Consider the following 24,743-nt stretch of genomic DNA (forward strand, 5'->3'; position numbering starts at 1 on the left):
TGCCTTGCAGCTGGAAGATCCCCAGTTTGCGTAACGGCCTTCATGGAGTCTTTCTGCATGGAGTTTACATGTTCTCCCCTGCATGGGTTTCCTCTAGGCTTCCTCCCACAGTCCAAAAACATGTTGAGGTTAATTATTGGTATCTCTAAATTGTCCGTAGGTGTTAATGTGAGTGTGATTGTTTGTCTGAATATGTAGCCCTGTGATAGACTGGCGACCTGTCCAAGTGTCCCCTGCTTTCTCCCCAAGTCAGCTGGGATAGACTCCAGCCCACCGTGACTCTGAGGATTAAGTGGTGTGTGGATAGATAATGGATGTATGAATATATGAATTGACATTAATATACATACTTGATAAACAAGTTCATAGATGCCAAAATCTTACACTTGATGGTTGTTTGGGGACAAAAAAATTATGAAAGTCTTCCATTTAAGTAAGAATGAAAAGCAAGTCAGAGAGAGGTCGTAGAAAGAGGGTAACACACACACACACACACGCACGCACGCACGCACGCACGCACGCACGCACGCACGCACGCACGCACGCACGCACGCACGCACGCACGCACACACACACACACACACACACACACACACACACACACACACCAGCTGAATGAGGATTCAATTCCCTTCCTACATGTCCTCATCCAGCAATCAGCCGCGGGTAATCCTTTCTTCTCGATCTGAATATGATGAGATTTCATTTGTGTATGAGTGTGTGTGTGTGTGTGTATAAGGTAAGACCTCTGTGCTGAAGGGGCTCCTACATATCATTTCATCAGGCTTTGTGTCATGTCATCATTCATTGTGAGTGTGTTTGTGTGTGTGAGAGAGAGAGAGAGAGAGAAAGAGAGAGAGAGAAAAGCGTGAGAGAGAGTTGCAGAAACAGCAGGTAGTATGCTCCAGGCCACAACAACACTTAGCACTCACACTCCCAGGTGTTGTTACGAGTGTGTGTGTACATGTGCTCACGTGTCGGCGTGACACTGAACACACTGCAGACTTTAATCTTTGCAAATTAAACCTGTGGTGAGAGAGCTGTTTGCATGCATTCGTATGTGTGCGTGAGTCTGTTTGTGTGCGTGCTCCTGTGCGCTTCTGCTTGTATTGCGACCCACTGCGCAAGGAACCCACCTCCGACTGTTAAGCAGGTGCGAGCACAGAGCAACAAATCCTACCACACCTCTTTGTCTCAGTTCAGCGCTTGAGAAAGAACAAGAGCCGCTGTGCTCTCTGCCTCCCCTTTTAGATATTTGTTAGACAATATAGGAGAAGGGAATACGCAGCCCTGTCGCAGCCCCCCTCTAATCTGTGGGGAAGCGATAGAGAGACAGAGGGAGAAGGAGTATTTTAAACAGCGCATTTGGAATAAATTACTGACAGCCAGATAAACAGAAATAAATAAATAAGGGCTGCCTCCCACGCGTGGCATCTGGGCGACTTTCTTCTTGAAAGTTTGCTTTGCTCACTTCAGGATGGGTGTGCTCTGTCTGACTCTCTATTTTATTTCTTTCCCTCTCTGTCTCCCTCTCAGTCTCTCAGCAGCGCTGCAGCTTGCGTTGTTACTCCACCCTGACTCAGGCAGTAAATCCTCAACGATCTAAAAAAAAAAAAAAAAACTTTCTAAGTGTAATGTGAGCGATAAGGCAGGTTTATGAGAAGACATACTTTTAGTAAAGGGGTAAATTTAGAATAAGGAGAGAGCATTTAGAAGATATATTTGCCACAGGTGCCCTCTGAAGGTATTCATATGCAGGACAAGTCTTTGAGTTGTTGTGATAGTGTAACTGTTTAGCCACACTGCAATGGTAGGAATGCATTCATTCTCTGCTTTGCTGTTTCTTTGCTAGTTGTGCAATATTGTAATAATTTAAATTGGTTTGCTACATTTTATATTATGAATTCTGTTAAACCCAAACCAGGAAATTAAATATTTCCTGTAGACTAGATCTCTGTGTACATGTTTATGTTTAATCTTTCATTTCACCTAAAATGGCATGTCTTTTGTGACAGCATCTGTTGCACCGGCACCTTCAAATGATGTGCAAAAAGCTTGTGTTTCAGTGCAGGAGGTTATTCTGTAAAAGTACAATCTATGCAGTGCTAGTTTTCGCTAGCCTAGCCGCGTGAGACAACCCACGGCAACAAATTTAATTCTCTGCCAGGGTGGGTCTAGTTACCCTCCATAAGGCTCGAGGTTGGATTCTCCTAAAACTGGCCGGACGAATCACCATGAAGTGTAGAGTCAGAAGGCGGGCGTAACTAAGTGACGACAGAGGCGTGACGATTCTGACAGAAACAACCGGCGCACAATAAACAGTTATCTTTCGACTCGGCTTTGGCCACAGCCCTTAAAGATTTGAAGCTAAAATTCAACTTGAAAGATAAACAAAGGACGGCACTGAAGTGTTTCATTGAGAAGAAAGACGTATTTGGACTTATGCCGACGGGATATGGCAAATCCTTAATATACCAGTTGGCTCCGCGGCTCCGCTGGTTGGGAAGCTAATGGGACTTAGCCACACAATCCGCCGGTGCTCTCGGAACCACGTCAGCCTATTCGTTGCGTTGATTGGTTGTATACCTACCCAACTGCTGCAGAGGGATTTGATAGACAACCTTTTAGCCCGCCTCCCTCCCTGTCGAGCTTCCCTAGACCCTTGTGCCGTCAGAAACATGGGATCTAGCATGGCTAGGCTAAGTTTTCGCTCTTCTTCTCATCTTCATGTGTGTCTTTTGTAATGACTCTGCATCTTCCTCCTCTCCTTTATTTCTTTCATGTCTGTTTCGTCTGGTTGAATCACTACTGAAGTGAGTGAAGGGTCAAGGTGGACTGGGAGTGTGCGTGGGTCTGTGTATTTGTTTTTACCCATGTTGTGGGGCCATAAATCTGCCTAGACAGTCAAATTGAAGGGTCCTGAATCAGTTTTGGATGGCATGTAAATCATTCAGTTTTAGTAAGGAGGCTTTATCGACCTAAGGTTAGCGTTGGTTGGGTCAGGTGACGGTAAAGATTCAGGTCAGGCATTAGGTTAGGCTTAGGTAAGTGGTAATTAGGGTTTGGTTAGGTCTCCAGGTGGTCAATGCGTTGTCCTCTGAAGTGAGACAAACATGGCTGTGTGTGAGTGTGGAGGATCAGGGACGATGCTGCTGTCTGCAGGACATCAAAGCCCTCCCACAGAAAACCACTAAGTCCTGTCTACAGAGTTCAGCAGGAGTGTCAAAATGTGTGTGTGTTTCTGAGTGTGTATGTTGAGTTAAATGTGTGTCCTGCTGATTCTTCTCAGCTCCCACTCCTTTCCCATGTGTTTTTCTTGGCTTTTTATTCAGTTGTATCAATGGACAAAGAACAGGTTTGACCATGTGATCTTTTGTAAACTACCAATTAAAGATACATGCCAAAACACAAATTAACATGTACATAAAATGTAAAATAATATTTAAAAAAAAGGGACCAGAGAAAAGCAGAGGCAGCTTGCCTAGAAAATGTCAAAAGCCTATAAATATTTTAATTCAGCTAGCCACATTTAACCCTCACAACCCCAAGCAGTGTCTGGGTTTTTTGTTGTTTTTTTTGCTCTTGTCACATTGTTCCTCTGCAATCTAAAGTCCTGTGTCTCTATGGAAGCAGCATATAAACAACAAGAAGGAGAGAGAACCCAAAGATGTATTTTATTTTTATGCCGCATGACAAAGATCGTTTCATAAATCATGAAAACAAAAGAAAAAAGAGAAGTTGGATTTACTTTTTTTTTAAAATGAAATCAACATGTATGAGTCAATATATAATTGAGGGACTTCTGCAGTCAATGGGCTATATCCTGCATGCATTTTTATTAAAAGTTAAAAAAAAAAAAGTTTTTTATGTTCATTATGATCATGTCTTTACAAATTCCATAATTATTTATCATGGAAACAATCACTTATTAATAAAATAATCACTGGATATCACTAAAATGCCAAATAAATAGCCATCCAAATTTAATACCAACCACCTTCTAATTAGCTAAATAATAATAAAATGAACTTATTAAAAAAATTGCTCTTTTTATTAAGCTGAAATAATCATGACAACTATTTCTTTTTTGGCAATATGTCAAATTTTATATGGAAAATAACAAATAGTATCTGTGTCTGAGAAATCACTTTCAGCTAAGTTACCCATTAAAAAAAACACCTCTCAAGGAAGTGTGTTAATTCCAAATCATGTGACCTGCTTCACATGATGTCATTTCCTCCTGAAGAAAAAAACTTCAAGGCTTTTATTGAATATAGAGTGGTATGTGAGTCAAGTGTGGATTTATGACAGCAGATTTACTACAATATCTTTATAGATCAATTTCAATTTTACTCATTTGTATATATAATATTTTGTAGAATCTTTCTCTAAAAATGCCATGTGGTGTTTGGTTATAGGCGGCCATGTTGATTTTAGGACTTGAAAACAGCTAAAATGTCATCTATGTCACAAAAAGTAAGCCAATTATACAGAGTGGGCCATAAGTTTTCATACATAAGAAAAATAAACATTTTATGTTGGACAACTATTTTTTATTACATAATGTGCTCTTTACGAATACCATTGTTTCAAAAGCACATGTTAATACGTGCGTTCCATTGTTGATGAACTTGCATTAGCACAGTTGAACATTTTATTCATCCATCCATTTGCTATTCCAACTTTATTCTGTGGAGGGTCATGGGAGGCAGCTGGCAAAGTGTTTTAAATAACAGATTTTGATGAAGTGTCACTATTTTAAGCTTGTATGTAGTTAGTTTTTCAGACATAACGGCATGTTACAGATAAGTAGTTGAGCACCGTTGGGATTTTGAAAGTATGACAAATCTTTCTGGGAACACTTTCTTACCAGCTTACACTCTTAAAAGTTTATTCAAAAAATGACCCAAATAGAGTAGTCTGTTTTAGTCAAACTCAAGTTGTCCAGCAAAAAAATGTGATTCTTTGTCCTCTATTTATCTGAATGTGTAACATTTTAGCACAGAAGACTGCTGTTCGCATCCCATACAGTGTCAACTGTTGATTTCTTTCTTTCTGAAAATCAGTTATTTGAACCATACCTTGTTTACATACTGTCCATTGTTTACAACCAATCTTCTTCTTGTTGCTGCAATGTTGAATTTTTGTGCCACCTGTAGGTCAGTGTAGGAGTGTGAACATTAGTAGGAATGCATATGGTGTCATTAGAGTGCACTTCTATATGCATGAAATCAGTAGAAAAACTAAACAGGGACCCACTCGTAGAAAAACTGCTCTATTGTGCTGCTAGATACCAAAAACTCCAAGGTTCCTGGCAGATCAAAAATATCTCTACTTTTTTTGACAGTCATAGAAACCGATTGCCTGACTCCTGACTTGATAAGCGCTTCTTTAGTAATGAAGAAAAGAGTCGGACTTGGCAGATAGTCCACACTTACTCATGTTTACATGAAAAATCATACTACAGATTTATAATTACATTTGCACATTGATGCATAAATTATACCTGAACACGTTTAACATACAAATTGATACAGTGATCCGGAAACAGTAAAACCATAGAGGTGAAAATCCCTGTGAAATACGGTGTGTTCTGCACGTGACTGTAATAATCTTCCTGCGGTGACCATCACGGTTGTAGTCTGTTGCTGGCAGTGATCTGTCTCTCTCACCCATTAAGGAAGACCTTTACAGAGGTGCCACAAGGTGTTAATCACACTCTCCATGGATATAAATAGTCACTGATGATGAGGGAGGTGTGTGTGTTTAATTTTGATGAGGGATATCAGTATACCGAAGTGTATTTTGTCTGCACATTTTCGCCTCAAATATACAAAAATTATTTCTGCAAGAGCTGTCTGGAAGCGGTGCACATCGTTCAGTCTTGTCTTGACCAAAGCTCCTGCAGGCAATGAAACGTCCTATTATTAAGTGGTCGGAAGAACTGGGAAAGGAGACGTAGTCCAGGTAATAATAGACACCTTTTTAGCTGGAAGTGTCACAGATATGCAAGGAGCACTGTCAGATTGAGAACTCAAACTCAAACTCTGGGTTTTGAGTTTTTCGATGTTTCCGTGCGTGTTGACAAAAACATGTAGAAAAGCTGTCCAAAGCCTTATCTAATTTATGTGTCACTCCAGCCAAATTATATTTGATGACTCAGTTCTGTCTCATCAGCAGCTGAGAGTGTTTTTAATGCATATTTTCCAAAATGTTTCTCAACAAAAATTTCTGTGGCCGCTATATTAGGTCTTGTCTCCAGGTTGTCTTGATGAAAACACAAGATCAGTGTATGAGACATTATTACAGAAGTATTAAGGTATTACTACTGATCATTCTTCTGTTTAATGATAATTCTCTCCTTGTATACCATGTGAAGAAGAGGGTGGGTATCAGTGTTGTGCTAAATGCAGTTGTGAACCTGCAGATGAGGTGTCAGCAGCTAATAAAGTGCAGATTAAAAGCAGCCACACTTCACTCCTCTATGACAGACCTGCTCTTGTCTCCTGTTTATGACTTTCCGTCTGAATTATGCTTCCCTTGTTATTTCTTTTGAAGCACTTTCCCTATTTTGCCACAATTAACATTTCTGTGACCTTCTTTCATTTATGTATGTTTTCTGATGTCACTGAAGGTTTATTTGCAGTAATTTTATTTGTAAACATTCCTATTTTTCTAATTAGAAGGAGCATAACCGAATGAAATCATCGTTATTCATACGTATTTGCATTACAGCTGTAACTTATATGATGAAGTAATTACTACTTATGGTGATTACTCTGAGCTCCTCTCATTTCCTCGCGCCTTCACACTCAGTTTTGTGCTCCTTCTTGCATTATTTATCTGACGGTAATGATTTTATGCCTTGCTGACCTCTGTGAAGCATTTGTAGTTAATACACATATGGAAGGACACATGCACATAGCGGGGAAAAAAATTAGGATGTCTTGGAAATGTCGCCTGGGTGGTAATGACACGTGACATCACCCAGAAGAACATCCGAGGACAGCAAGCAGCATCAATGAGAGGCATGTCTGCGCAGATGTTAACGAGGATCTCTGGATATGTGTGTATGTGTGTGTTTTTTGCATGCATGGGTGAGTATATCTCTGCAAATATGTGGGTGTGATTTGGATTATGAATTGCCGTGGCATATCTGTCCTCTAGTATTCAGCATCTGTGTGTTAAGTGTCCAGCTGTATGCGAGTGTCAAAGAGCATGACAGCACATAAAGCTAAAGTTGGTACTAGAAGGACACCACACTGCCTCCGTGCACGTGTGCGCGCGTGCGTGAACATGCGTCTCATTAGAATGGGACTTGTGGTGTCGAGGTCACCTGGAAGTCAACTGCCCCTAATTGGCTTAACAGTTGTCACGGAAACGGGCTGGATCAGGCCAAGTGTAAACTGACCCACCCAAGTGTTCGTGTTCATCTGAGACAAACAAACACAGCGCACACCCACAGAACCGTTGTGTGTCACTTCCTCGCGTACACTTCAGCCTGCCAAGATAACGAGGGAGTGAGACGGATGTTACCGAATGAGGCAGAATTACCAATAGGTAGTCAGACGGATAGCAAAGATGAAAACTGCACATGCAGTCACAGATGGGGTTAAACTGAGAGGACAGCAGAACGCTGAACTGAAGGCGCTGGAAGAAAACTTTCCCCCGTCTTCCCCAGTGTCCCAAACTATCCAGCTCTCCCCATCTGCTCCTCCATCCTTCATGTCAGCTGAAACCAATGATCAAATGTTGAAAGTTACCCAGTCCAAGAATAAATTATGAAAATTGCACTCATTATGTCATCTTTTGGTTGCTGCTGCTGTGTGAGTATTTCTGTGTTTTTGCTACTGTGTGCTCTGTGACATGTCAGGGGAAAATAGCTATTGAAAATAAAGTTTTAACCCCTTGAACCCTAAAACTCACCAGTGGGTTTGATAGGCATGTTATCCTTAGAAAAATTGCCAAAATTACACCATTCATCAGAGCCAGAAACTGTAAAAACAAGGAGAATTCAAATGGCCACTGAGCTGTTCGTCTGTAATGTGCCGCTCTGTTGCAAAAATTACCCAAACCGAGACTTAAAATTGTGATAGTGAATCGAAATCACTTTATTGAACATGTCTCTTTTTAAAATGACCAAAATTAACTGTTTGAACTAAACAGATTATGTAAAATAAAAAGATTTTTTAAAGTGTGCTGAACTGCAGGCAACGTATTACAAGGATTCAGCTCCACTCTCGCAAACTTCAACAGCAAAATATTATAAGACAACATGTTTCTTCAAATAGACTTTTTAAAATATGTTGGGTGCAATTTGCTGATGCATCTGTTATTAATCTGGAATGCAGAATCTTGAGTTGTAATTTTATGTTTTACTACACTTTTACTTTTTGAGTCCATACTTCCGCATACTTGTTCAAAAATGGATTGAATGTGTTACTAGTATTGACTGTTCTGTGTTCTAAAACAGCTGAAACGTAGCACCTTGTTTTTAAGAGAATCCCGAACATGTCAGAGTACTGCTGTCCGTAGAGAGAACTTGTGTAATGTACAAAAATCCCTCAGGAGTATGTTTTCATTGTAAAGTGGTCCTGTAGGAATTCTGCAGATATTGTGCAGGACACTAAACTGTCCCACAGGACGTTTTTTTTATTAATATTAGTTTGCTTTGTCAGACGATTACCCAAGCTGCATTCCCTGAGATGTCTCAGCTTTGGCTTCTAGGGAAACTCCTGAAAGACACATTTAAAAGTACAGCCAGTCATTTAGACTCTGATCCACACTAGACACTGTGGTTTTGTTGTTTTTCAACGCCATATGTTCAAAACCCGTGCTCTCTTTTCTCTAAAATAATGCTGCATTCCATTTAAAGTTGATCAGAAAGTCACAGCCTAATTGCAGCCTGCATTATTTTAAGTGTCCCAACTCAGGAAACCGCTGATGGCCACTTTATGTGACATACTTAATGCAAAATTGCGTCATTCATGCTATTATAGTAATACTCACGAAATTAGCAGGTTAGCTCAGAATGCTGGGAACTGACACGTCTCTAATGATGTAAAGGCCTTGCACAGCTGAAAACCAAACATGACTTTATTCTGAGGTTTCTGAACACGTAAAGCTCTTTTACGTGAAGGACATGTTTATATGTTGATGTAATGAAATAAATGTCTTCCAGACTATTTGTGGTTCGCAAATTAGGGATTCTGACTTGAAGGATTGCTCCTTTGGATTTTTCCTAATGGGATGCTGGAATTTCCAACTTTCACCACGTGTGGAGAGGAACATTAGCTTACTCCGGATTTTTCCTTCCTTTATTAAAACCTCTTCTCCGGAGCTCCGTGATGTATTTGTTTTCTAAGAATGCACCGTTTCCACTCCTTTTCTACCCTTTTCCCTCAGAGCTTCTTCTCCCCTCTGTGCTCAGCTTCTTGTGTCTTTCTCCCCTCTGCCTCTCTGTGTCTATTCGTAGCATTCCTCAACTCTCTCTCATACCTTTTTGCTTGCTGGATGTGTCTGCAGTTTTGTTTCTTATCTCTGTACCTCTGTGTGTGCATGTGTGTATACAGTGTGTGTGTGTGTGTGTGTGTGTGTGTGTGTGTGTGTGTGTGTGTGTGTGTGTGTGTGTGTGTGTGTGTGTGTGTGTGTGTGTGTGTGTGTGTGTGTGTGTGTGTGTGTGTGTGTGTGTGTGTGTGTGTGTGTGTGCGCGTCACCTTTTCCGCAGCGTGTCCATCAGCCATCTCATTATGGCTGTCTGTTTTTACATCCCTTTGCCTCATTAGGCACCACGCACAGCCACTGAGGACAGCAGGCCTCAACTCCAGTGCCAATTTACCCCACTCTCTCTGGCTGTGTTTGTGCGCGCGCGTGTGTGTGTTAGAGTGCTTTCTGCATCTCCCTTGTCACACATTACCTTGTTTCCTTGCATTAGGCGCTTTCCATCCTTTGCATCTTCTTCATCTCCTGTGCATCTGTGCTCATGGGAAACTGAGTTCCTTGCACTCTCCTAACCTTCCATTTCTCTCTTTTTTGGTTCTTTCTCTGTCACTGTGTTGCCGGTGGGGAAACTTCAGTCCAATTTTTGCTCACTTGTTTTACTTTTTGTTCCGTTTACCGCTTTGGAAAACCAGGGTTATAATTTGTAACTAATTGATTTATTTATGATTGGTGAGTCATTTAAGAATGATTTAAAAATCTGTCATGAGAAGTTTATCAGAACAATATTTGTGCTTTGGTGTTGTAATTCTAATTGACAAATTCAGCTCTGGAAAATACCTCAAGAGCATCTCGACCGAATCAGTTTGTTTTTTTCCCAAGAGGAATAGTTGACATTGTAAGAAACTGGAGTTAAATAAAAAGATCACTGCTGCTTTCATGGCTGTCCATTAAATATAAAACTATATCCAGGTTATAATGTGTCATTTGGCTCCAGGGTGTCCCGACACTCAGCCAAGAAAGAGTCTCCCCAAAAACCACAACTTGTCAGTGAGCTTTTGAGGTGATTTAAGGTGACCTTTGTGAACTTTGGATTGAGCCATGCGAGTTTCCTGCTGTTTTCTGATTTGATGCTAAGCTAAGATATGATTTCTGGCTTTGTACCTCGTATATGTGCATGAGTGATATCAGTCTTCTCTGCAAGAAAGCAGATAAATGTATTTCCACAATTTTATGTTATTTTATTTGTAGCTGCAGGCTTAGAGTTATAACCTTACTATAGAATGCATGATCAAAGGATTTACATCCTGCTGTGTTGTACATGGTTTCATTTCTCCCACTGAAACTCATTTTCCCTCTCGTTTTTCTGTGTGATTGCAGGTGAACGAGATCTATCATGATCAGTCCTTGGGAGCAAAAATCAATGTGGTGCTGGTGCGAATTATCATGCTGGGCTACGGCAAGGTAAGGCCTGTCAAGACACGGCTTCTTTCTGGAAAAAAAAAATCGAGCGAGTTGCAGTTCCTGGAAAGTTGATGTCGTGTTTGTCTATCAGCATTGTGTTTGATGCTAGGATTTTGCTACAGTTGCTTTAAGTACCTACAGTAAGCACAGCCAAGTCGTACACACAGAGTCATAAACAAATACACAGACATACACACACACTCTCTCATCAGCACATGCTGATGCCCAGAGCCTGTTATTCCAGTGGACTGAGCAAAAGAGGAACTAAAAGCATGCAGCATCCCAGGGGAGTGTTTTCAAGTCGCACGCCTTCACAGTTCAGCACCAAAGCACACAGAAACTCTGCCCGTTATGCAATCATCGTTCCTCCCAGAAGGCTGCAGCACAGAATCATGGGAAGTCCAGGCAAAGATAAACAATCAATGATAGCCCTCCCTCATTCATAAAGAGAGAGACAGGACAATGGGGGGAGCATCCTTTTCTTCTCGACGGTAACTCTATCTGCCCGGCTGTGCTGAGCAGAGGAAAGAAAACGGGAGATAAAGCAAGATGTGGCTGGAATGGAGGAGGGCAGGGATTACCCCAACGGATGATACAAGTGATTTTATTGCTGGATATGTGCTCTGTGATATACTTGTGCTGCTGTAGCCTTATCTCTTCCTCTGCTCTCTCTACATGTCTACAGTCCCAGTGGAACTCTGGAAACACACACCCAACACACACACACACACACACACACACACACACTACACTACATTGGTCATTCTGGGCCAGCCCCTATGCAGCTTCAGCCAAAGCTCCGGCTGTCCATCATTCCCAATTACCGTGGCAACAGAGCTGCACCCAGACAGCCTGCAGATTGGCTATGTGACCCTGAATGCAGGCGCACTCACACACCCACACTTCGCACACACTCCAACACAACATCTACACATGGCGCACCATTCCAAATGCATTTCTTTAAATCATTAAAAGCAATAAGCAGAGAAACATACACCGATGAACATGAGAAATCGCACACGTGTACAGTGCGCTCTGTCTGAGACGTGTTTGTGCAGAGTACAGACTTCACACTCCATCATGTGTGCAGAGGCAAGGCCATATGTCTTCAGTGCAGCTCACTCACACTACACACACTCGCTGTTTGATTCAGCTGTGTATTGTGCATGTGTGAAAACAACGAGCAAATGTAGAAAGAGGCAAAAGAGGAATCAGCGGAAGACAGACATGGAGAGGCGTGTGTTAGCAGAACATAGCGAGGGAGGGGAGGTGAGCGGAGATCCTAATGAGGGAGAGCACGAGAGGTGAAGGTGAACGGAAGGAATCGCAGACGTTTGTGTTAGTGTGAGTGTTGACATTATGCATTTTAATCCTCAGTAAATATTTAGTCATTGGACATTTTTGGACTATTAGTGCAGAGCTCATAAATGGACAGCTCTTTGTTCGGCTTCATGTTCGTCATTGAAATCATCAGTTCAGAATCTTAATATTTTGCAAGTACTCTGCATCCCTCTGAGTGTGTGTTTGAGTGTGTGTGTGTGTGTGTGTGTGTGTGTGTGTTATACACCTCAGCAATTTGCAAGATCTGCTGACAAGATATAACATTGTGACACTGCCCCCTACAGGGTTTAATAAAATGTTGAGAAACAAGAATCATCTTTAGTTTCCTGTTTTTGTATAATCTTTACACCCTCCTCTCTCCTTCCCTTTGTGTGTGTGTTTGCATCACCCTCTCTGGTTCCAGTCGATGAGTCTGATTGAACTGGGGAACCCATCTCAGAGTCTGGAGAACGTGTGTCGCTGGGCCTTTCTGCAGCAGAAGCAAGACACAGGGGATGCGGAGTATCACGACCACGCCATCTTCCTCACGCGACAGGAATTTGGCCCAACGGGCATGCAAGGTGGTGAAGAACATGCACACAATCTTTTTTAATTGGTTAAAAGGACGGTAAAATATGCATTTCCACATTGCTCACCCTCCCAAGAACATGAAGTCATGAGGACGCACACAAAACTGCCCTCTTCCTTCCTTTGCCTCATATAGCTGCATAGTGCACTGTGGGTTTGGTGGTTGGTGGTTTTCTGTGCAGCAGAGTACAGGCTAACAGTCAGGCCCAGGGGAGAGGCCTCTAAAGGCAGTGGCCTAGCTATCCAGAAGCCCTTCAGCTGCCCTTGGGCTCAGCCTTCAGCAGCAGAAAATCAATAGGCAGAGAAGGGCCAGCCACAGCTCCACAATTAAAGGCAGTACAGGACAGACAAGCACACAGGGAGTTGGAGATTGGCATATGTAGAAGTGGAAGGCGACGGTTTAGGGTTAGGATTAGACACGGCCATGCAAACACATTTGCCCTCATGTGTGGGTGAAACTCCTTTGTGTGTGTCTGTGTATTATATGTAAACCTTTAGGTTGAAGTATCAGATTGTCATGAAAAGTGAGCATGGTCAACTCATTGGTTTGGTCTCACTAATCTTTTACAGACATAACTGACAAATATGAACTCCACACCTAAAATTTGTTAAAATGTGTTTGTGACGCAATCTACTAGATTAGTGTACATTTGGTGTAAACTTTTGTGTTGAAAATATACTTTCAAATGAGCAAATACAATACTGACGCGAAATTAAACTTCATCCTTGACTGACCGAGTGGTTGAACAAACTGTCTTTTGTCAGTAAATCGATAAATCTTTAAGAATCTCTCTTCCTGTTTGCTAAGGTTACGCCCCAGTGACTGGCATGTGTCATCCAGTGAGGAGCTGCACTTTGAACCACGAGGACGGTTTCTCTTCTGCGTTCGTGGTGGCACACGAGACTGGACACGTGTAAGTACATTACCATAATGATGTGTTCAAGCCTACTAGCGTATTGCAGCAAAAGATAACAGAGCAGCCCCGTATGGTGACATTTCATATTTACTGTCCTTTGTGGTTGTTCTAATCTAAAAGGTGTAAAGTAGAAGATGTTATGATAGTTGAGGTGAGCCTTTCGGGATGAGCACCTGCCTCTCAGTCCAACAGGTTTAGTTTTTCTCTAGAGCTGCTTCTGCCTAGCTCCAAAATATCTCAGACATTAGCAAAGCATACCAGATGTTCTGCTTTTGGCTGCAAGAACAAACACAAGAGTATTGATGCACTTCCAGCATCTACAGCACTGGAGACCTGATGGATTCATTTTATTATTGAGGTCAATGTCACCACAACAGTAGGAAAATTCTTAATGTTGGCATAATGTGCAGCTAAAGTGGCTAACGCTACCATTAGCTTTGATTGTAGGCCCACAAGTCAGAGCTTCAAGAAAACTGTAACACTGAGGGACATTTAGAGATGGTGGAAACTTTAAAATCAAGCTTAAACATATAAACAATGATTGGGAGGGTTACTCAGTGTTTTGACATCACCAGTTGTACTTTAGTACAACCTTAGCTTGGTCGGTGTTCACATATTCACATATATTGCATTTTTATAGTCACATTACCAACAAAGCTATTTTAAGTTGCATATCTTACTGTTTCTGTTGTCAGAAAACAAAACAAATATGAAATGGTGACTGAAATGCAGCTTATTGCAATGCATGTGAACCAGCAGCCACTTCAGAGAATTTTTCAGTCAGCAACTGTGCACTGCTAAAATAGAGATTTTATAAGCATCTGACAAATTCACCAAATATGTGTCATAAAAACAACATTACTGCTGTGAATTTCGTGAATTTTCATGGCAAATGATCACTCAGAAAGCTAGAAGCGACAGAAATTTTTCCTCTCGTACACTCAATCATGTCTGTCAGCTGCCATGTGGTCAACTGTTCTACTGTGTGCTATCAATCACAGATGCAGAGAGAGTCTTCTTCCTGAAGGGGCATAGACAGCAGCAGCTCAGCTGTATTTAAAGATATAAACACTGAAACAGTCCGTTTGGAACAGTTCTAAAACCAGGGTTATATAGTCACGGTAAAATGAACCATTTTTCACGGTATTTTGAGAATACAAAAGACTTTCATTGATATCCTGAAAAGTGGCACGCTATGGGACCTTTAAGGGGCTGTTTTGATTCAGTACAGTTTTGGTCCGTTGGTCACCTCAGTCAGTATCTAATGAGTAAATTGCTACTGCCTCCTTCTTTTGTTCCTTGTTCCTCCGCCCACATGTTCCCAATCTGTCTCCGCTGGTTTGTCTTCTTTCTTTCCCTTTACTTTTCTCCTGTCCTCTTTCTTTACTCTCGTTCTGTGAAGGCTGGGGATGGAGCACGATGGCCAGGGAAACCGCTGTGGAGATGAGGTGCACATGGGCAGCATCATGGCTCCACTGGTGCAAGCCGCCTTCCACCGTTTTCACTGGTCCAGATGTAGCATGCAGGAGCTGGGACGCTATCTTCAGTGAGACACACACACACACACACACACACACACACACACACACACACACACACACACACACACACACACACACACACCATCACAGAGAGAAGGATTTGTTTAGATGGGCTTTTAAATGTCAATACTGGCATCACTATTTTACATTTGCATCTAGTTGATATTTTGTGTTACTTTTCAGTGTATGTAAAATTGTTTCATCCTAAAAATATTATTTTATAGAGTACATAAATCTTACTGCTATGATATGGTGGTAATTTCATGTGGTGAAAGCACAATATTTCAAGTTATGGAGCTCTTTAACTTTGAAAGAAAAAAGTGTTGACAGCTTCTGAAAACATGACAATCCAACAAAATTACTGCATATAAAGCAATGAGATGAATTGGAGCTCTGAGCCGAAATGAGAATAGTTTTTGTATAGCACCGTTTAATAACAGAGTCTACAAAGTGCTTGACAGACGGAGCAAAAAATAAAAGATGCGCACTCTGGGAGACCACTGAACAAAAGAAGGCCAGTTGATCTACACAGAAGGAGAAGACCAGAGAGGCAAAAGTGGAGAAATAGTTAGTATTGTAAAATATTTTCAAAATGAATCAATACAATAGCAACACAAAAAATAATAAACAAACTAAAAATGCCATTTCTAAATAAGGAAAAAACAACAAAAATAGAAGATAAAAGCATTAATGAAGGCCAAAAATAGTAATAATGATAGTGAGAGTAAAAAATGAAGTGAATAAGTAAATAAATAAAGGGTAAATGTGAAAAAATCATACAATTAATACACCAATTATAAGACAGTTATACCAGTCATATCAATTAACTGAGTAAAACGCGTTTCTTGACTCTTCCTACAGTTCCTATGACTGTCTCCGTGACGACCCCTTCGACCACAACTGGCCGTCGCTGCCTCAGCTGCCCGGTTTGCACTACTCCATGAATGAGCAGTGTCGCTTTGACTTCGGTGTGGGCTACACAATGTGCACCGCGGTAAGAGATCCCAGTCGCTTCACTAACTTAGTTTACTAACACTCAGTAGCTGCACTGGCCTACTGATGGCGACCTCTACATCACTTGGCGGCCAATCAAGCTTGGCATCACTTTGAGAGATGTTAAAAGTCACTTTGAATTCAGTGTGTTGAATTAATTTCGAGGTTTGCTGAATTTCACTGTGATATATACACATTTTAATGGGAACTCTTGAGCTCCAAAGGTTTTCCTCATTAACTAAGCACAGTACTGACATCTCTTATCTCTGATCTACACTGTAATGAAATGAGTCACACATACACATCTATTCACGTTCTTCTGATGTCCTCTGTTTCCTCTCCCGGCCACTGGTGGGATTGACATCTTGCTTAAAAGCAGGTAATTGGTTTTGATAGCTATTCCTTTTTTCTGTTGTTAATGCTACTGATAAGGAATAATTTATTTATTTATTATAGCACTGCAGTTGCCTTGATACCACAGTGCCTTTACATGAACCTGTCACAAACAGTGTTTTGTAAATGCAAAAGAAAACAAACTAAAAATCTCACACAGTAGACAAGCTTCACCCAGCTGCAGCATCTTGCCAGCCGTCTTTACCTCCCCCAGTCACCCTCACCCACTCTATGACTGTGAAGCCACTGTGGCACGCTGTTGGGAAGCTGTTGCTTGTTCAGGGGCTTTGCACACGTTGCTAGATTACCCTCTATTCTCTTGTCAAACTCATTCCCCTTCAGCTACAAAAGGCGGGCCAGTCAGGAACGCAGGTAAGGTGACCCCACCTCCCGGAAGACATGTGGCCCGTCGTTTATTTCCTCCAATTTTCTTTTTTCTATCTGTCCTCTGAAGTTGTAACTGTTTGTAATGTTGCTACGTACTTTTCTTTTTTACTGTACTTTGTTTCTCTGTTCTACCCATTGTCATATTGGATGTTAGCCTGCAGGATTCTAAAATGCTCAGAGTGGCTGTAAAATCCCTTAAAACACCTTGACTCTGCTGGTTGGTTCATTGGTTCAGCGGCTATGGTGCAGTCCAGCAGCTGAACAGTACCATACCCCGAGTCCTCTCCTGCAAATCTGTGTTAAATCACTGCAGCTCTGGCAGGAAGAGCCTCATTATATTGGCACTCTCATGACTATAAACGAGTGGAAAAGGTTGGAAAGATGTCTTTCCCATCCAAGGGGAAAGGGTTAGCCAGAACAGAGGCTGTTTTTCCATGTTTCACTTCAGCTTTTAGGATCCTCCAGTCTGATGTAACTGGTGATTACCTACCACAGTCTAGCCACTGATTGTGACTCGCCCTCTGACCTGTAAAGGTCCTCTGGGGTCATGGTGGGCAGGGAAGTCTGTGGAAAGGAGGGAGGAGGGCACGCCCCCTCAGACACTGGACTGCAGGTCAGTTTGGTGGTTCCTCATCTATGGTTCATATCAGACAAGGAGGACAATTTGGTCCTTGATCTGTGTTTAGGGGCATTTTAGAGGTCACTGAGGCCTAACCTTTTGGCTTCTAAACCTTTCGCCCTCTGCCCTCTGACCTCCCTTGTGACATAATTAAACCACAGGCTGTCTCATTATGGGAGTCTCGTCTCTCTATCATCCATCGGTTTAGTTTGCATGAATGGCTGTGTGTTTCTCAGTGAAGCGTAGTGTACAGTGCGGTGACTCAGCACAGGGTCAGTGTTGTTGTTGTTGGGTATAATACTGTTGTGGCTATCGTTGTTGTGATATTTCTCTTCCCATTTCTACTTTCGTTTCCTTTATTCGGTGTTTAGTGTCATCTCAGCTTTGTCATGATGGTTGACCTGTTACCTAGAGTTTACAATGCTGATCAGACCTTTCGGTTGTAAGAAGAAATCTCTCTCTGTCCCCCACAGTATCGCACATTTGACCCATGTAAGCAGCTGTGGTGTAGCCACCCAGACAATCCATTCTTCTGCAAGACCAAGAAAGGACCACCCATTGATGGTACCATGTGTGGGAATGGGAAGGTATTCACACACTACTGTACTATGTTTGTCTACAGTTGTTTGATTGTATACTGCATACAAATAGCAACTTTGTCCTGTATCCTCGGCCTGTTGCAGCATTGCTTTAAAGGTCACTGTATCTGGTTGACTCCTGACATCATAAAGCAAGATGGAAACTGGGGTTCATGGAGTGAGTTTGGCCAATGCTCCCGCACCTGTGGAGGAGGGGTACAGTTTCGTACACGCGACTGTGACAATCCAAGGTATGCCAGAGTGTATAAAAATGCAACTAAAGCATGCAGTTATACAGAATTCAGCTCTAGGAATGCTCTTAAGCAGACATATCTTGATATGGCTTTTGCGTATTTGCTGCACTGACGCCTGTTTGGGAAACCAATTTGCTCCATTAACGTTGAGCAAGATAACATGTCCAGTTGTTACACATATCATTTCTAGCCGAACATTTCAAATAAAAGCAAATGTGTTTCAGAAGTGAAGCATAATACTTTTAGATGAGTAGAAAAATTCTTGTGTCCTCTGCCCTGTAACCGTCCTAGACCAGCCAACGGGGGCCGGACCTGCGTGGGGGCAACTTACCAATTCCAGATGTGCAACACCAACGAGTGTGAGGATATCTACAGCGACACACGAGAGGAGCAATGCCATGCTTGGGACCCTCGCTTTGAAGTCCACAGCAACAAGCACCACTGGCTGCCTTATGAACACCCAGACCGTGAGTACAACACCTGCATGGGAAGCAGTCATGTGAAGATATGGACCAGGATGAACATTTAGTGATGATATGCCGTGCGATAGCTGATGCAAACCCATTTCTGGGTTTTAAAGGGTTTATATTTAGAGGTTGTGTTCTGTTATGGTCACTGACATCTGGCTGTCCTGCTGAGTCTCAGCGCAGCTTTGAGGTATGACTACACCCTCCCATAAAAACAAACCTCAGCCTCTTTAAAAACAATCTTCTTTGAACTCTTCTCTCTCCCCGACCGTTCACTGACATCATTTTACCTTACCTACCCCCCACCCCCACCCCACCCCCCTTCTTCTTCCATTTATTTCCTCCATGCTCGTGTCATTTGGCACATATGGACAAGCAATCGCATTCACAATGGGGCTCAAAACTTAAGCTCTCTATTAAATACCCAAAACCACTTTACATGAGAAGTTTTAAATGTATGTGTGCTTGAAGCTGTCAGATCCACACCGCCTCCAAGTAGAGGTGTCACTGTCGTCCTGATACATATTAAATTATCATCCAACTAAAGGGCAGCCCTCGAGAAAAGTGCTGATCTATCTATCTAAAAGGAGGTCGTGCTAAGTAGAGCCTCGCTAAATTGTTTTTCTTCATCCTTATTATTTCTAAATGCCATATTTTTCAGCACAGCTTTCACCATCTCAAATTACTTTTCCGTGTGTGAGTGTGCAAGCACATGTGCATGTCTGTCTGTGTGTCTGAGAGGGAAAAAAGTGAACAGGGAGGTGAAATTGAATTCCATTCATGGTCTGTCATCTCCTGAGTAGTGTGAGAAAAAGAGAATGTCTGTTCCAAATGTGAAATTGTAGTATTTATGTGACAAATTTATGTTTCTATGTCTCTGTTTGGGTGTTTTCCTCAAGTTAACAAATGTACTCTTGAGGAAAGAGACATGAAAGTTGAGGCTGCAGTGTGTGTGTGTGTGTGTGTGTGTGTGTGTGTGTGTGTGTGGCTGTTCAACCATGTAGTCAGAATGTCATCAATCCCTCTGGTTTATCTGATTACATCTAAAGAGATAAATTGTGCTGTTTTCTGTGTTCTCACACAGATAGGATCTGATGTCTCCCAGAACTCCTTGTAGAGAAGTGTGTACAAAATAGATCTTCAGTGAGTCTTTAATTAACACGCTGGACCCAAAGAGAACCTCAATAGATAATTTGGGGTTCTTGAAAATGAAGAAACTGATTATCTGTTGATATGAATGTATTGTACATCAGAATGTCGAAGAATGAGGAACAGCACTGAGAGTTTTACATCGAATAGGCAAACAATGCACAGTATATCTTGCTGGAACTAAAAATACTTTCTTCAATCTCTGCAGTTGTACGACATTGACCCCTCAACTGTCACAGGGCAGTACAGTAGAAGAGCCTTCATTCAGATTGCTGAAAAGGGAATTTGTGCATTGTATTCTCAGTTCAACGGGACAAAAATGTGTTTTCGCCTCATAATGTAATTCAGCAGTTCTGCAGCATGTTTGCCACCTGTTTATTAGTGTCAAAGCTTCATAAGACAAGGTCTCTGGAATGTGGCCATCTGTAATAAACGTGATGAAGTAGGAGTGTTCTTTCTCACTGGGATGATCTGCCAGGTTTTGTCTCTCGGGGCTCATGTAGTTGTAGTATGACTCACTCTGACAGGCACAATGAGGCAGTGTCACACTGACTCACGGGGAGCTCATTGAGAACAGAAAAGAATCATATGTCGGTTGTAAACATGAAATCATCAAGGTGGATCTCAAGTGTGACATTCTGACGATCGTTTGAACCGTTATTATCATATTGAATGTGCGTTTGTGTTGGCCTCTTCCCAGCTAACAAACGCTGCCACCTGCATTGCCAGTCGAAGGAGACGCGAGATGTGGTCTTCATGCAGAGAATGGTTCTGGATGGCACACGCTGTTCCTACAAGGACCCTCACAGTGTGTGTGTGCGCGGGGAGTGTGAGGTGAGTGATGCTGTGCGTGGCCGAGAGCGAGACAGCTGCGTGCGTTCAGATCGACATGTGCCAAACTTTCCATGTCCTCATTAACAGAAAGTGGGCTGCGATGGTGTGGTCGGCTCCTCAAAGCAGGAAGACAAGTGTGGGGTGTGTGGCGGCGACAACTCCAGCTGCGAAACCATCAAAGACACCATCACACGCACTGCCAAGAAACAAGGTGAACACACGAACTGTCACGGTAACCCTTATTTAAATCTAGGACAGACTTGACTTGGTCCGTCATTCAGAATAAATAGTTGGACCGTCTCATTTGTTTACAGGCTGGACTCTTTTCCTCTTTATGTTGTGATGTTTAATTAAACATCGCCCTCTAGAGGAAGATTTGTAAAACTGACCTTAAAACTCTGAGATCTGAGCCAACATGTTTCCATGTGAGCACTGCCAAGAAGTTACATCAAGCCTGGCTTTATGAGCTGATGTTTATAGGGAATATTATCTAACTCTTGATCTCGGGACAGACCTACACCTCTGGATGGTAATAAGCAAGCCTGCAGAGATTCTAACTACAGAGGAATGAAAATATTTATTTAAAATGAGTAAGAACTCTTTACTATAGCTTTAGTAGAGGCTCTTTGTCAGGAAACTATAGAATGAACTTTAAAGGGGTTTTGACTGATTTTGGAGTCGCAAACACGATGTCTGTTTCTTTTCAGGTTTCCTCAAAGTTCTTGAAATCCCCCGTGGAGCGAGACACTTACTGATCCAAGAGCTGAAGTCAACCTCACACACTCTGGGTATTTGAAACCCTTCCCTTGTTTCCCTTTTGTGCATATGTTTATATACTATCTGTTGTGCGACTGTAGTTGGATTGTGTTTCTCACTCGCCTACAGCTGTTAAGAATGTGGCATCAGGACTGTTCTTCTTAAATGGGGAAAACGAGTATCCAGAATCCCGCTCGGTCATAGAGAAGGGTGTTGAGTGGGAATATGAGAACGACAATGACAAGGAGACCCTTCAGACCACCGGCCCTCTACGACATGGAATTCTCATCATGGTACACAGTGGCATGAATTACTTTCAGATTATACAAGGTTACTTGTGTATTTTCTACATATGATCATCTAAATGATACTCAAACTCTGACTTTTTGTCCTGAAATTATACTGATTATCTTTCACAATTCTTAGAAAGTCATTGATGATCTCTGTTTTGCAGATGAAACTACATGGGGATGAGGATGTGAATTTGTCTTTCAAGTACATGATGAATATGGACAGTGACTCTGGCATTCAGAACAACATGCTGGTAGAGGACAGTGCCTATGAGTGGGCCCCAAAGAGATGGTCCTACTGCTCCAAGCCTTGCGGTGGAGGTATAGTAGAGCAAAGACAATATTTGTGGTCAAACTTGGCTCTCAGAAGTCCCTTACCTAGGTCATTCCAGTTCTATGATGATAAAAATTTGGTTGAAAAATGTAAATGTTTCTGTCTACTCCGATACTCCACCAACCATAACATTTTTATTTTTCATCCTAATAGGCTAGTATTTTTTCCTGTGATTGGCGCCAATAGGAGCTTTAGAAATCTAGAGTACGGTACCAGTCAGAGGCATAACTTATGGAGGAAAAGATATTAGCTGGAAGACTTATATAATTTTGTTACTGTACTAAATGAAAAATTGTGATCTTCCAAACTCATAGTTCTTCAAACAATGTTATGAAAAGTGGTACCATAAGCCTGCTACATTTCAGACTCCAGCTACATTATTTCTCAAGTCATCACACTTAAAACATCGCTCCACAGAAAATTGTGCAAAATGGCTTGCTATATTTTTTTTACTCAAAATGTTACCTGTGACTTGTTTTACTTAATAATATACGTACACACTGAAAAAAATCTGACAAATAAGAGATGGTTTGGCGTAGCCCTTTCTTAAATTTGATGAATTGAAGTGGAATGACCGACCTGTGTTTTGCATGCATGTCATTGCATTATTATTGCGATTGTTAGATTTTTCTTCCCATTGTTGTTGCAGGTAAACAGTACTTACGATATGGCTGCAGAAGAAAAGTCGACAGCAAGATGGTTCACAAAAGCTTCTGCAACAAGTCCAACATGAAGCCCAGAGGAGACACCAGAGACTGCAACCAGAAGCCCTGCCCTCCACCAATGTACGTACTGTATTATATACGACACTAACTGCAAAGATATAACTTGGGAGTCTAACAAACTGGGATTCAGAAACATCAGGCTTTTATTGCGCTGAGAGAGCCATTTCCCGAACTTTGCAGTTGTTCAACTCAACATTTTTAGTGCCTTCAGAACTCTTGTTTCTCTCCTTCCTGTGATATTCTCCAGTTGGGTGACAGGGGAGTGGCAGAACTGCAGCAAACCATGTGGAAAGACGGGGATGCAAATCCGCTCGGTCAGCTGTGTCCAGCCTTCCGATGACAACACCACACGTTCTATCCACAACAAACACTGCAACGACGACCGCCCCGAGACCCGCAGACCCTGCAACCGATACCCCTGTCTCACCCAGTGGAGAGTTGGACCGTGGTCACAGGTATGCAGGCTGAACATTGGTTGACAGGCGGGTTCAACAACAGTTTGAAACCTAGAAAAATATGTTAAGACAATAAGGATTTTTGCAGGAAAACACTTCACAAGACTTTGTCGAATCCGCATTTTGACACAATGCTCGTTAATTTTACATGCATTTGTACTGCTTTAAATTTTGTGATGCATTGTTTTGTTTGTGTTTCCTGTATCTCCAGTGTTCAGTGACATGTGGTAATGGGACCCAGCAGAGACAGGCTTTTTGTCAAACCAGAGACAATACCATCGGCCTGTGTCTGGACAGTAAGCCTGACACCATCAGAGTTTGTCGCCTGGAACCATGTCCCAGTGAGTGCTGAGCGAACTCCATCCCATAAATATTCTCCCAAACCACACTTGAGTGGACGCTCAGATTTATTCACCTGAGCAAAACTATCTAAATTTCTAAACCGTCCCTGATAGAAATAAATGTCAAAACTGGGAAGTCTGAAAGTGAAGAGCTGAAAATCTAGAATATGAGTGGACGGAAAACGATGAAATATTGGGTTTGAGATGAATGAAAACATTTTTCTATAGGGTCATCTCAAATCACCAAATTTATGCTCATCCAGCTCTGATTTGCCTAAATTGTTTACATTAGTATATATAAATAATATATAAATGCATTTCTTTCTGTGAAAATCTTTTTTGAAGAATGTTCTTCAAACCACTTTAAGCACATTATTTTGCACTTGAAATGTGAGGCTAAGTTTGGATGACAATATCTCAGGAATTATTAAAGATGAAAGCCTGAAATTTCCACAGTTATTGCTCAATGTGGCATTTATTCAGAATCTGCAATATTGGACAAATAGATCAAATAATTGATGATGGGTGAGTTGAAATATGGAGGAAAAAACTGAATCTGTTATTGAAAGATCCATCTTTGACCAAAAAAATTAACAAAAAAGTGGATAACAACTAGTGATATTTTTAACCATATGTAGCTCTGTCACAAAACAAAGCATACAAAATATATTCTGAAATATGTGGTCACAAAAATGAGAAGAAAGTTATTTTTGTGTTTTTGCTTAACTTTCATAACTGATTGAGCAGGTATAATAAAAATATAATACCACAAAAATATAATCCTGGTACATAGTTTCTGGAGTTTCAGAATTGTTTTCAAAATATAACTAAGGAAATATTTTTTGACGATGGGAATGTTTTGCATTTTTGAATGCCTTTGTAGGCATAAACTTTGGTTTG

At 41.6% G+C, this 24,743-nt stretch overlaps 1 protein-coding gene across 3 annotated transcripts in view; it reads left to right on the forward strand.

Moving 5' to 3' along the window:
• LOC110948118 (A disintegrin and metalloproteinase with thrombospondin motifs 2-like) overlaps positions 1–24,743 on the forward strand; it is a 122,194-nt gene that overhangs the window by 94,185 nt on the left and 3,266 nt on the right. The window contains exons 5-21 of one of the 3 annotated variants that reach the window (XM_051954235.1): positions 10,819–10,902; positions 12,647–12,803; positions 13,619–13,724; positions 15,130–15,273; positions 16,130–16,262; positions 16,994–17,026; positions 18,134–18,247; positions 18,344–18,489; positions 18,784–18,959; positions 20,809–20,942; positions 21,030–21,153; positions 21,650–21,730; positions 21,828–21,991; positions 22,153–22,309; positions 22,972–23,107; positions 23,295–23,502; positions 23,714–23,843. In XM_051954235.1, coding sequence (XP_051810195.1) covers positions 10,819–10,902; positions 12,647–12,803; positions 13,619–13,724; positions 15,130–15,273; positions 16,130–16,262; positions 16,994–17,026; positions 18,134–18,247; positions 18,344–18,489; positions 18,784–18,959; positions 20,809–20,942; positions 21,030–21,153; positions 21,650–21,730; positions 21,828–21,991; positions 22,153–22,309; positions 22,972–23,107; positions 23,295–23,502; positions 23,714–23,843 — 2,227 coding nt within the window. The remainder of the gene's footprint in view (positions 1–10,818; positions 10,903–12,646; positions 12,804–13,618; positions 13,725–15,129; positions 15,274–16,129; positions 16,263–16,993; positions 17,027–18,133; positions 18,248–18,343; positions 18,490–18,783; positions 18,960–20,808; positions 20,943–21,029; positions 21,154–21,649; positions 21,731–21,827; positions 21,992–22,152; positions 22,310–22,971; positions 23,108–23,294; positions 23,503–23,713; positions 23,844–24,743) is intronic. The other 2 variants (XM_022189512.2, XM_022189513.2) reach the window with 2 other exon arrangements.

This window comes from Acanthochromis polyacanthus, chromosome 10, assembly GCF_021347895.1.
Source record: "Acanthochromis polyacanthus isolate Apoly-LR-REF ecotype Palm Island chromosome 10, KAUST_Apoly_ChrSc, whole genome shotgun sequence".
Classification (NCBI taxonomy): domain Eukaryota; kingdom Metazoa; phylum Chordata; class Actinopteri; family Pomacentridae; genus Acanthochromis; species Acanthochromis polyacanthus.